The sequence below is a fragment of the Heteronotia binoei genome, chromosome 15, assembly GCF_032191835.1.
Source record: "Heteronotia binoei isolate CCM8104 ecotype False Entrance Well chromosome 15, APGP_CSIRO_Hbin_v1, whole genome shotgun sequence".
Taxonomy (NCBI): domain Eukaryota; kingdom Metazoa; phylum Chordata; class Lepidosauria; order Squamata; family Gekkonidae; genus Heteronotia; species Heteronotia binoei.
This window is the reverse complement of record NC_083237.1, coordinates 50,550,969-50,564,251: the sequence shown is the minus strand read 5'-3', so window position 1 is coordinate 50,564,251 and position 13,283 is coordinate 50,550,969. Positions and strand designations below refer to the sequence as shown.

At 46.2% G+C, this 13,283-nt stretch overlaps 1 protein-coding gene across 1 annotated transcript in view; it reads right to left on the bottom strand.

The window, feature by feature from the left end:
* SKAP1 (src kinase associated phosphoprotein 1) overlaps positions 1–13,283 on the bottom strand; it is a 458,105-nt gene that overhangs the window by 97,619 nt on the left and 347,203 nt on the right. Inside the window, exons 6-8 of the mRNA XM_060255237.1 lie at positions 12,984–13,108; positions 7,768–7,831; positions 1,932–2,102 (exon numbers count right to left, since the gene is read on the bottom strand). Coding sequence (XP_060111220.1) covers positions 1,932–2,102; positions 7,768–7,831; positions 12,984–13,108 — 360 coding nt within the window. The remainder of the gene's footprint in view (positions 1–1,931; positions 2,103–7,767; positions 7,832–12,983; positions 13,109–13,283) is intronic.

Below are 13,283 nucleotides of genomic sequence, written 5' to 3'. Positions count from 1 at the left end.
CAAAGTGGGTCAATAAAGCCTTGGTTTGTGGGCCAGCTCTCCCTAATAACTGCCTCCCATTGCTTTCTTTTATATTTCAAAAACCAAGATCTGGCTCTTGAAACTGTTCTCCTTCATGTCAAAGTAGCTGGTATTTTTTTCTTCACTGCATATATATGCTGATCAAGTAAAATGTGTCCTGATGGTTACTACAGTTTTCTTAAATCTTAGAGGGGGGATTACAAGGAGCAACGGAGAAGGAGAGGGGGGTGGTCAGAAGCTGGAATGCAACCTTCATATGCAAAGGCTGTGTCTATTGGAATGCTATTACTTGGGGATCATAATGGGGCAGCCGTGCCCTCTGTGAGATGTTTGTTGGTTTTTCAAAAACATCTGGGAAGTCAATGCAGAAAATGGAATGCTGAACTAGATAGATGCCCAAAGTCATAACTTGCCCAGGACACAACCCCCCCCCCCAAACTTCGGCCACCCCTGAATGGATCACTATACCAAGTAAATTTGGACTTGAGTGTTGCCTTGCCTAAAACGCTGGGAACCACTGAGCTAGACACCATGCTCCCAGATCCCACATTTCTCAACAGCAGGGGGCGATTGACATTTGCTTCAAAATGGTGTTATGGGTTTTCCTGTATTGAGTAGCATGAATTGGCTATGGTTTCATCCAACAGGTGAAAGAATCTGATAAAAGAGCATGCATGAGCCTTAAAGATTGAGGATGCTTTCCTTAATGACCAGGAAATCTCTCTCCCCAGCCTTCAGAATGTAAAATAGCCAGAAACACCAAGAGGGGCAGAGAAACCATTTGTAGCAAGTTTGAACTTGGAAAGGGAGAGGCAGAGAACTGTGAGTTCAGCTGGACTGGTTGGGTTGCTAGCCTCCAGGTGGTGGCTGGGGATTTCCTGGGATTACAGTTGATCTCCAGGCAACAGAAATCAGTTCACCTGGAGAAAAAAGCTGCTTTGGAAGGTGGATTCTATGGCACTGAAGGCCCTTCCAGCCCCCCCCCCCCAACCCAACCCTCCTCAGGCTCTACCCCCCAAAATCTCCAGGTATTTCTCAACCTGGAGTTGGCAGCCCTATGGACTATCAACAGTTTGGGGGGGATTGAATTGGGGGGGGGGGATAATGGAGCTGGGATGCAAAGGTCCAAACATCTCAAGAAATACAGGACTGATCATATAGTACCAAAAGCACCCACTTTTTATTCTTGGGTCCATGGTAGATGCTTCTAGATCTTCCCAAATATGGTTTGGGCTGTCTTCTAGGAGCCAGACTTGCAGTTTCACACCCCACTAAAAGCTCAGTGTGGTTTTGAGTTGAGCTGTGTAAAATTTGCAAGATTTCACACCTGCCCATCTCCTTCTGGGTGAACTGAGTGTCCTTTCTGGTTCGCTGAAACAGTTTCTTCAGTTTTCTTTTTCTTTTTCGCCTTCACTTGCAAATTGACATGACCATTCACACTGATTTGCATAATAATATATTCCAGGCGGAAGTAATTTGTAGGCAAAAGGACTGTGCCCCTGGTGGACCCGCTCTAAGTGGGCACTATTCTATTGTCAAATACAAGGAGAGGAAAAAGTTACTGTGCTATGAATGAGACTGTTGTGGGAAGGGCAGGTTATAAATCGAGAATAATAAATAAAATAATAAATAAATGTTAAAGATTGATAGGATGTTTTAAAAAATGCACACACATATGCTTGACTTGGAAGGCTGTCAGAATAGACAATATCAGAATGGATGGATCAACAGTCTGAACAAGGCTCAAAAAGATTTGTCCATAAATGCTAATTGCAGGCTCATGCAGCCTCAGACTGCCTTGGGGGGTTTAACCCTGCAATTCTCACTCAGTTTTACTATTTGAAAAGTGGCTCTCTTGCTCTGTTACTGACATTTTAAAGGAGAAAAAATGTACTTGATAACCTCCTTACCTGGTAGGATTTCATAAATGCCCTCTTTGTTGTTTTCCTCAGTCTCCTCCTCCTCCAGATTCAGAAAAGAATTCTTCTGAAGCATTGTATGTGAGGAATCAAAACTGTCAATGTCATCGTAGGCCTCTTCTTTGACATCCTCCTCACAAGGGATAACAAGGGACTTCATATCTGGGACAAAGGGATAAGTCAGTAGACAGAAAAGATGCGGCACACGAAGAGGAAAACAAGAGAATTCTGGGAAAGGAAAACTAACTGCCATGATCAGCCATCGGCTTTCTGTAGGAACAATCCAAATATTTACTTAATTGTACTGATATCCTACCTTTCCTTTGAGGAGCTCCTGGTAATGTACGTGGTGATTCTCTTTTCCATTTTATCCTCACTACAACCTTGCAGGGTAGGTTAGCCTTAAAATGAGTGACTGGCTCAAGGTCACCTAGCAAACTCCACAACAGAGGGAGGCAGTATTTGATCCAGGATTAGGAATGGGCATAGCATGCAAAAATGGTGGTTTGCCCGAATCGGTGGTTCGGTTTGTTTAGTGTGCTTTTTTTAAAAAAAAATTCTGAATGAACCATGGTTCATTTGGTTCGGGAGGGTTGGAAAGCGCCGGTGTGCCATGAATGCGTGCAGCATGATAACATAACCTGAAAGTGATGCTATCGCACCGAGCATATTTGCCGGATCAACATGCCTTGCGCGATAGTGTCACTTCCAGGTGATATCATCACACTGGACATGTTGTGGTGCGTGAGGAGGATCCCCCACCAACAACAATACAGACTAATTGCCAAAAAAATGAAGCTGCTTTGTTTTGAAAGTCATATATAGTGCAAGTACCTGAACTGATTCAGAATGAACCACAAACTGGCTATTTTAGGCATTAATCATGGTTCGTAATTCCATTTGTGCTCATCCCTATCCAGGATCATATGAATCAGGATGGAGCTCTCCTCTGCCAGGTACACAACAGGATGTGTGACAGTCCCATCACATGTTTGGCTCATAACTCCCTACGCTTCACTCATGATCATAGACAAAGCAACAGATTAATCAACTTCACTGATTCAGATCAGATGCCAGACTGCTGCCAGAGAATGATCTGAAAGTGCTTCATGTGACCACACTTTTACAGCTAAGAAAATCTGAATCTAGCCATGACTCCCCCAGAAGACTACCTTTCCAGTCATTTGAGTTCTATTTTTCCCTCCTTCCCCCAAATTCTAGCACCAATGGTCTCCACTGATTGACAAAACTGAATGGCTATGTTTTAAAAATGGAGTCCGAACCATTCAATGCTCTGGTGTCTTTCCTGGCTTCACTTCTACCCAGAGCTGTAAGCTGTAAGACTACATGTTTCTGAAGAATGACCAAATGGAGTGGTATGTTGCTCTGGGAAGGGAGTTACAGAGCTGTGGAATAGCCCTCTGCACATGTGCATTGTGTATTATCTCAATATTATTGAGATATAAAGAGTGAATCTTGAAGTTTACTATGGGACATATGGGGGGATATATATATATATATATATATATATATATATATATATATATATATATATATATATATATATATATTAAAAAATAAATAAAAATAAAACTGGTGGTAGAGAGACAGTGGCTCAGTAGTAAAGCATCTGCTTGGTAAGCAGAAGGTCCCAGGTTCAATCCCTGGCATATCCAACTAAAAAGGGTCAAGACAAATAGGCATGAAAAACCTCAGCTTGAGACTCTGGAGAGCTGTGCTGCCAGTCTGAGTAGATAATACTGACTTTGATGGACACAGGGTCTGATCTAGCATAAGGCAGCTTCATATGTTCAATACCATAATTAGAGGTGAAACCCGAGGTATATGGATACTACCTTTAAAAAAAAACACGAGAAAGGGCATATAATAACTGCTACTCTTGAACACATATGAACACATGAAGCTGCCTTATATCAAATCAGACCCTAGGTCTATTAAATCAGTATTGTCTACTCAGACTGGCAGCAGCTTTCCAGGGTCTCTGGTAGAGGCCTTTCACAGCACCTACTGCTGTATCTTTTGATTGGATATGCCAGGGACTGAACCTGGTACCTTCTATTGTGCCAAGCAGATGCTCTGTCGCTGAGCCCTGACACCCTACCCTTTTTGCAACCTCTATATAGAAAAGGTATACTAATGCATGCAGTTTCAAAGTTAATCATAGGACTATTAGTATGGTGGATATGTCCCTCCTTCTCTCTGATGAACCAATAATCAATAGGAGAGGGAGATTACATTATCTTCTTGTTGCCTTTCCCATCAGACATAATGGTGAATTTTTTCTCCAAGTATAACAGCAGTGTGTCTGTGTACTGCTCTGCTTGCAGATCTTTGGATCAGAGCCACCTCTTCCCTGGGGTCACTTTGTAGAAAAATAGGTGGTGGAGCTCATCCAGGGATTGTTATGCAGCTGCACCTACTACTCAATGGACAAGGAGGTGTAACTCTCAAAAGGAGGAGGAGGAACTCTCAGAAAGGTTCAGGAGCTGCACTCCTGTGAGCTCCCACTGAATCCGAGGCTTGCCTCTTCCTATGTTACCTGAACTGATAGATGCAAAGTATGCCTATCCAAGTCCCCCAACATACACCAGAAGTCCCTTCTGCACATGGTGGGGGGCAATCTATATGCTGAAACTCTCGCACAGATTGTGTCTGGTTGGAGCGGAGCCCATACAGGCTGATTTCCACAGAGAAAACAGAAAACTGTTTGGCGTAAATCCATGGTTAAATCCTACACGGGCAAACACATCAGATGCATCAAACCACAAATAGAATCTGGGCCAATCATAGATTTTAAACAAAGGGGGCTGCTACTTGCTCAGAACTAAGAGAAGTCATTTGTTAGGAGCTGAGGTCTCTTTCCTCTGGTTTTAAGACATGCTGAGCAAAAGCCAGCTGAGATTTCCCAGCGTTACAAAAGGTGCTCTGAACAGGCCAAAAGTGCTGATTTTGTTCTGTGATTACGATTTTACATGTCTCACTCTCAGAGCTGAACAAGATCCAGACTGAAAATCTGGAAAAAGAATGGTTCAAAATATATCCAGTACCCTTCTGCCATACTGACAGAGGAGTCGAATTTGAAGAGATGGGACAAATAAGCAGAGGGATGCTCCCTTACGGCCTCTCTCCCGTGCTCCAGAACACATGGCGGGGGGGAGAACTTCTCTTCTTCTGCAGAGGCAAGTCTGGACCCTTTCCCCTGTTTTAGGACACATGGGGGGAGGCTTCTCGTCTCTGGCAAGGGCATGTCTAGAGTCCTTTTTACTGGACACTTCTGCTTAGGTGTTGTTATATGCATGGTGGGAAACATTCGTGGGCAACGGGGCAATTGTGGGAATGCTAGCCACGCAATATTTCCATCTGAGATTGGAACACTTTTAAAGTAACCAATGAGTGGTCAGGGTGCAAAACTTGACAGTTGTAATTTAGAATGGGAAGTTCGGGGGTGGTCCTTTTTGCATGCATATAAGTGGGGGTGTGGCCCCGCCATGTCATCTTAAAGCCAGTTCGGTGTAGTGGTTAAGTGCGTGGACTCTTATCTGGGAGAACCAGGTTTGATTCCCCACTCCTCCACTTGCAGCTGCTGGAATGGCCTTGGGTTAGCCATAGCTCTCATAGGAATTGTCCTTGAAAGGGCAGCTGCTGTGAGAGCTCTCTCAGCTTGACCCACCTCACAGGGTGTCTGTTGTGGGGGAAGGAGATAAAGGAGATTGTAAGTTGCTCTGAGACTCTGATTCAGAGAGAAGGGTGGGGTATAAATCTGTAGTCTTCTTCTTCTTTAGTACGTAGTTACCAATAAAGTCAGTTCTGTGTGAACTCCAAAAGAATTTATTAGGTGTAATGTGCTGTGCTCTGCCTTTTCTCACTCTTGCACAGTGTGCTTAGGATTACTTTGGCCAACAAGGGCAATTGTGGAGGAGGAGTGTAGAAAGGTTTGCTTTGTAGTGGGAGGTGAGGTTCTGGTCTCCCCTAGCTTCGTCGAAGCTGCCATCGGTTTCAGTTACAGCTCCTACAAATCCAGGGGCAATGCCAGTTTCAGAGACTGGCCAGCAGAGGGCACTTTCAGAGCATGTATTCTTTGCTAGCCAAAAAAGAGAGAAAGAAAAAGGGGGGAGGGAAACATCACCAGTGGAGCAGATGGGAGTTCACTTTTTAATTAACCCATCACACACACAAGGCTTGCTATCTTCAGGGGCTTAGGTTTGTGCTCAAAATAAATGCCAGGAAACGAGGAGGAAGTACTGCTAGCATTTTTAAAAGAGGGGGGGGGGCATCCACTTGGATTTCGTATTGGCTCATGCCTCCTTTTATAGCACATCCACAAGATCACACTCTTGGACTTTGAGTTTATTAAATCTGGTGGAGCTACCAGCCCCCTGGAGCATGGGAGCTGGAGCCCCCATGAGCACCAGAGCAGTCCAGTAAACCCACAGTTCATCCATAAAGGAAATACAGAGCAGGATGGGGAAAGTATTCTTTGTTCACCACCCCAACTGCTGGCATGATTAGAGGCGTGGCCAGAGGATAACTAACCTGGTTGAGAGTCAGCATGATGTAGTGGTCAGAACAGCAGGCTAGGATTTGGGGGACCCCTGTTTGAATCCCCACTCTGTCTTGGAAGCTTGCTGGGTGGCCTTGGGCCAGTCACGTTCTCTTGACGTAGCCTACCTCACAGGGTTGTTGTAAACAGTAAAATGGAGGAGAGGAGAATGTAATATGTTGCTCTGGATTCCTTGTGGGGAGAAAAGTGGTGTATAAATGAAGCACACAGACCAAGGAAAATAAGTGATCTGGATTTTTTAAAATACAGAATGCTTCTTCTCCCATTCCCTTTCCCCATATGTTCTGCTGTTTTGCATGAACATACATAAGCTGCCTTATACTGAATCAGACCACTGGTCCATCAAAGTCAGTGCTGCCAGCCCTCTCCAGAATCTCAGGCTGAGGTCTGTTACATCACCTACAGCCTAGTCCTATTAACTGGAGATGCTGGGGATTGAACCTGGAACCTTCTGGATGCAAAGCAGAGGCTCTTCCAGCGAGCCGCAGCCCCTCCGAATACAGCCTCTGTATTGCCCCCCCCTCCCCAGCTCACATCCCTTTTCTCTTTCTCAGTTTCCCTTCCCATTTAAGTCCCTGAATTTACATCACAGCATGGCTATGCGCATTGAGGTGAGCCGCAGGAAACCACAGGTCACCTGGCTGTAAGGGACAGATGCTAACCGCCTATGAAGATCAGTGGTGCGAATTTTAACTGGTCAGGATTGGACCTTACTGGGAAGTGGGTTGTTCTGGGTAAATACATATAAACATGGACCCGGACCCGCCATGTTGTCTCTGCGATGTACTATGCCATAAAGTATGTTTGCTGTTGAATGACTTCGAACCCAGTACATTACACCTTTCAAGCCTCTTTTCCCTGGCCATGGGCTAACCTGCCTCACGCCAGTTTTGGGATTCTTCTCCAGTGAAGGCAGAAGTTGCCCATATCGCAGAGCGGGCTAGACAGATTCACCAAGAAGTCCATTAGTGGTGGCTAGTGTCGGTGAGTAAATGGAACCTCTACATACAGAGGCACGAAGACTCTGACTCCCAGGGCTAGGATTAGGATTATATAAATAATTTGGGGGCTCTCTGAGGGTTGACAATACCACCACCCTTCCTCTTGTCAGCTCTAACTTCTCCCAGCTTTCCAGTCTAGCTTTGCCCTCAGCTACAAGTGTTAGTCAAGCAAGTGTCCAAAACATAAAGAAGTGCACTGCCCTGAGCCATAACATACAGCTCCCATCCCCATTTAACTACTCACCCTTGAGCAGAAACAGGATCTGATCCACCCAGTCCTTGGCTTCTTCCGGGCTGGGAGCTGTGAACTGAGAAGGGAGAGCAGAGGTTGTGGCCAGATTTCCACTGATACCTGTGGCAACAGCTGATTAAATGTCACCCCCAACCTGCCTTCCTGTTTGTGTTTTGGTTAGCTAATTGTTTCATTTATGGCTTGTTTTAATGGATTGTCCACTGATTCTTGGAGGCTTTAAGGTGGGGGAAAAGGCAGCATTCAGATGCCTTAAATGAAAATTTCAAAAACTGTACACCAAGAACTTCTGCTGCAGACCATTCTTAAAACTCTTGCCAGTCCTAACTTGCATGCAATGGTGGCCCCCTGTTAAATTTCCCTATCAGTTAAATGGTCAGTTTGCCCCTGGTGAAAACACATCCCTGATACAGCTGCAGCCAGTGGCGCAAGAATGCACCAGAGCATCTGCACACACTTGATTCCCCTCCTCGTGCTGCTAATGACCCCTGCCCCCACTCCTTCGCCCAACTGTGCCTGCACAAAAAGGTCGGCATGATGGTGATCACACCAAGATTCATCCTCCAGCCCCCAAACCTTCTCCCTCTCATTTTCCCTTTTCCCACTGAGCCACACTACCCACACTGAGTCAAACTACAGCATGGTTTGGCAGGGAAAAAAGAGAACATAAGAAGAGCCCTGCTGGATCAGACCAATAGTTCAGCACCAAGTCTTACACAGTGGCTAACCAGTTACTCTGGACTGCCAATAACGGCACAAGAATGTAAGAAGAGCCCTGCTGGATCAGACCAAGTGGTCCATCTAGTCCAGCATCCTGTCCCACACACAGTTCCTCCGGAGGGCCAACGACAGAGCACAGAAGCCAAGGCCTTCAATGCTAAGAACATAAGAACCACCCTGCTGGATCAAATCAGTGGTCCATCTCATCCAGCACCCTGTCTTGCACAGTGGCCAAGCAGTTCCTCTGAATGGATGACAACAGGGTAATCCAGAGGATTAGTGCCTCTGAATGCAGAGGTTCCCCTCACATATAGTGCAGATTAGTTCTGCCCCAATACCTAGAGTGGCAAAATGGCCAACACCACCTTGCAGCCACTCTGAATGTTCCCCATGAAACCCTGAGAAGAACAGGTGTCCCCCCCCCCCCCCCACCAGGTAAAGGGGAAAGCCCTGGGAAGGATGCCAGTTGTGCTCTGAATGAGCGTGATGTCACATGGATTGCCAGCTCCAGATTGAGAAAGTCCTGGAGGTTTGGAGGTAGAACCTGGGGACGGTAGACTTTGGATTGGGCTCGGAAGGGATGCCACAGCGCCATCCTTCTGAAGTTGTCATTCCCTCTGGGGAAATGATCTCTCATCTGGAGATCAGCTGCAATTTTGGGAAATCTCAAGACCCCACCTGGAGTTGGCAACCTTAAGTGTCGCTTTGAAAGGGGGGGGGGGTAAGAAAAACAATGGTCCATACCTGAACTTTCTGTTACATTGTGAAGGGAATTTTGGTAAAGGCAGCAGGGATGTAGTACAATAGAATTCTGAAGGAAGGGCATTCTCTCCTTGGGCAATACGGTTTTAATTTAATTGCCTGTGAAATTTTTAGCTACCTTTCTTTTTCATTCCCCCTTTATACTGCATTGTTTATGGGACATATATTATCTGAACTTCAATGTTCTCTAATTGCGGAGACCATTTTTTTTTTTGGGATCATTGTTCTCTAATTGTGAAATCCAGTTTACACGCTGTATTATGCTGTTGCTGTTTCTTAGGCTTTAATTTGTGTAATGCAGTTTTACTGTACATTTTATAACATGTTTTGCGCTGCCTTTTATAAACTCTCCAATCGGCTTTAGCCTCAGCAATAAAGCTGGGCGAGAAATGAAGGAAATAAAAGAAATAAAATGGGTCCTAAAAATGTAAGTCAACAAGGGACTTTTGGGGACAAATCAAACTGAACTGCGAACTGCAAGAGAGAAGAGCTGGTATAAGCGCAAACTGGCAAGCATTGGTGCCCAAACCTCACGTGAGGCGAACACTATGTTCACCTGCATGTGCCCAATAAAGATTAATGCAGCAGTTCTCACATTGCAGGACAGGAATCAAATGTCGATCATGAGCAGGGCTGGAACTCCCACTAGGTGACTTAGGTGATTGCCTAGGGTACTGCGCCAATCCAGGGGTGCAGAATTGGGGCCCCCAGAGCAGCAAAGTTTCTTCCTACCTTTGCACCCTGGGTAAAAGTAGGAAAAAGGTCTCCGCCAGCCCTGTGCCTCTCGGAATCTCCAAGAGGTGCAAATGGCAGGGCTTTCTTCTTGCTTTTGCACCCTGGGGCCCATAGGACAGAATTGGTTATCAGTGCAGGGGGAGGGGTGCAAGTAGTTAGCTTTGCCTAGGGTGCCAAACAGTGCAGCCCTGATGATGAGCCCAGGAGAAGCAACAGAGTAAGCTGCGAGAGGAGTCTCAGGAAGGTTCAGTTTGGGGTAGTATCAAATGCAAAATGACTGATCTCACTTAACCTGTTGCTAAGCAATGCTATATATTCATAAATGCGTATGTTAAGTGCCATCAAGTTGCTGCCCAAGGGGGTTTCAAGGCAAATGAGAAGAAGGGGAGGTTGGCCATGGCCTTCCTCTGCAGAGCCATCACTATTAACGGCTACAAGAGTCTTGGATTTAATGCCAGAGAGGACAAGTTGTGAGAGGTAAGTTTGCAAGTGAGTCCCAAAAAGTTGTGTAATTTACAAGTGGGTTCCATGTCATACTGTTTGAGAATCACTGGATTAACAGTTAAAATTTTAGAGCGTGCGCGCACACACACACACAGAGTGGTGGCATTACACACAAGGCACCTCTAGGTGGCATCTTAGGGCAGTGCTTTGAAGGAGAATCCACACTTACTCCTGCAGTAGTGAGTGTGTGCTTCCCACACAGGCATGGTGGCATCCTTGACTCTACAGTTTCTGGGTGAGCAAAGAAAGAATGAAAGGCACAGAGAGAAAGACCAAGAAGCAAGCAAGGTCTCTCTCTCTCTCTCTGCTAGAAGAGGCTTAGCAGGCTGCATAGTTGAGTTGCATTATCAACAGAGATCTCAATTTCTTGTGTCTGAAAAAAGGGAGCTTTGGGAGGGGCTGTGGCTCAGTGGCAGAGCATCTGCTTGACCTGCAGAAAGTCCCAGGTTCAATCCCCGGCATGTCCTCTTCAAAGATCTGGCACTAGTGATGCGAAAGACTTCTGCCTGAGACCCTTGAGAGCTGCTGCCAGTTTGAGTAGATAATACTGACTTTGATGGACCAAGCATAAGGCAGTTTCATGCGTTCATGTGACTCTTGAAAACTTATACCCTGATACTCTTGTAGGCCTCTAAGGTGTTGCTTACTGGACTCAAATCTAACTGCATGAACAAAGAGCAAGGTCTGGTTTGCATTAAGTCAGTCCGATGCAACTTTTTTTCTGGTGGGTTTCCATTCGTCCGTCAACCAGAGTCAATGTCAAACATATAAAAAAAGGGAACAGAGAGGTGCTCTGAATCTCAGAATGCCTGGGTTTTATTCCCAGTTTGGAAAGAAGCTGGCTTAGAAATGGGTCTGCCAAAGGCGGAAGAAAGTTCCTAGGTCTTTGCCGTGCGTGTGAGCTGAATTCAGCCCTGCGGAGCTTGGGAACGATATGTGTGAAAGGAGCTGAGTCAGGGGATCCCTGACCTAAGTCATGTCAGGGGTAATGTCTAGCAGAGCAGAACCAGTGGGCACACAAGGGTGTGACACTATTAGGGCAAGATGTGAACTGCCCTTTGCACACCTAATGACTAGGAACACTTGGACACTACAGAGCTGTGACAAGAGTCCCCACGGGTTTCCGGCCCCCTGCATGACTAACAGCTAATTGCGGGACCAATGCAAGAGTTCTGCAGAACTCATGGAAGATATCTTCTTGGTAGAGATCATTTAAGGGGGTGGGGGGAAGATATCTATTCCAATACAGTCAGGCCTGGTGAATGGGAAGTTGTGGAAGGAGAAGGAGGAGGAGAGTTGGATTTATCCCTCATTCTTCACTCAGAGCAGCTTACAGTCTCCTTCCCTTCCTCTCCCCACAACAGACACCCTGCGAGGTGGGGCTGAGAATGCTCTGAGAGAACTGCTCTTGAGAAAACAGCTCTGAGAGAACTGTGACTGACCCAAAGTCACCCAGCTGGCTGCATGTGGGGAATAAAACCTGGTTCTCCACATTAGAGTTTCCCACTCTTAACCACTACACCAAACTGGCAAGGCTCACTGAGCCAGATTAGTTGGCAATCAGAATTCTACACTAAGCTCAAACTCTATGCCAAGAAAAACCAGGAAGTTGTGATGTGTGTAATGGAGCATATCTGCAACGTAATATGATATTCAGAGGCCGTTTTCCCACTCACGTTTTACTGGCGCCACGACCATCCTGACGCCGGCGAATCTGCCTGGATTTCGCAACAGAAGCGCCGGCGCTCCCAGAAGCGCCGGCGCTTTTCGTCGCTAAGCCAGCGCAAACGTTTTCCTGCATCTTTGCGATTTCCGTTTGCGCTGGCTTAGCGACGGAAGTAGCCGGCGCTTCTGGGAGCGCCGGAGCTTCTGATGCGAAATCCAGGCAGATTCGCCGGCGTCAGGATGGTCGTGGCACCAGTAAAACGTGAGTGGGAAAACGGCCAGAGAGTCAGAGAGCTATGGAGAGCACTATCTTCTTAATCTGAAGGGCTAGAAACCTGAGCTTTTGAAATGGAAGCTAAGTTCCTTGGGGTGCTGAACTGTGCTTATGTAATGCTTATGAAGAATCATGGAATAAATAAATGGCCTTAGTGAACTGGTGTGTGTGTAGTGCTTTCAGAACCAGGCAGTCTAACTACTGGGACTGTGTGTATAATTTTAACCCTTTCTTTCTCCCAGCTTGGAGGTGTAAGATGAGCCAAATGCCCTGGTTCCTCCTCCGCCTTACATCTTCAAGGCTGCCAGTTCACAACACAGCAGGCTTTTCTCAATGGCTGTAAGGCCCAAGAGATCCTATATCTCAGAGAGAGATGTCACTGAGGAAAAAAAGAGGCCAATTGATCAAACCCTAGACATGGGACGGTACCTGCACTCCTCTTCCTTTAGTTTTTGTAGCTCAAAGGGGAAAAGGGATTGTTGGACAGTTTTTAACCTTTCTTCTAGAATATTTTGGCAGGCAGATTGCTCTCCGTTTTTGCGAAACCTACCTCATAGGTGCGCTTGCCAGGACACATCAATTCAAAACAGCAATCTTGTCGGGCATCCTTGCGCAGGTAGGAAGCCAGCCGAGCACGGTAGTTCTCGATTGGGAACTTGCCTTTGGGTTGCTTGCCTGCACGAGACGGTAAGGATGAGTCAGGACAGGCACCACCTGAATTTCGAGCTGCTTTCCTGCTCGTCGCTGCTGCTTTTTATAACAGGCGATTCACAGGACGCAAAAGGGAAAGAGTTTGGGACCCAAGGCTGACCTGACCATTCTTCTGCCCCCAAATCTTGCAGATAACCAG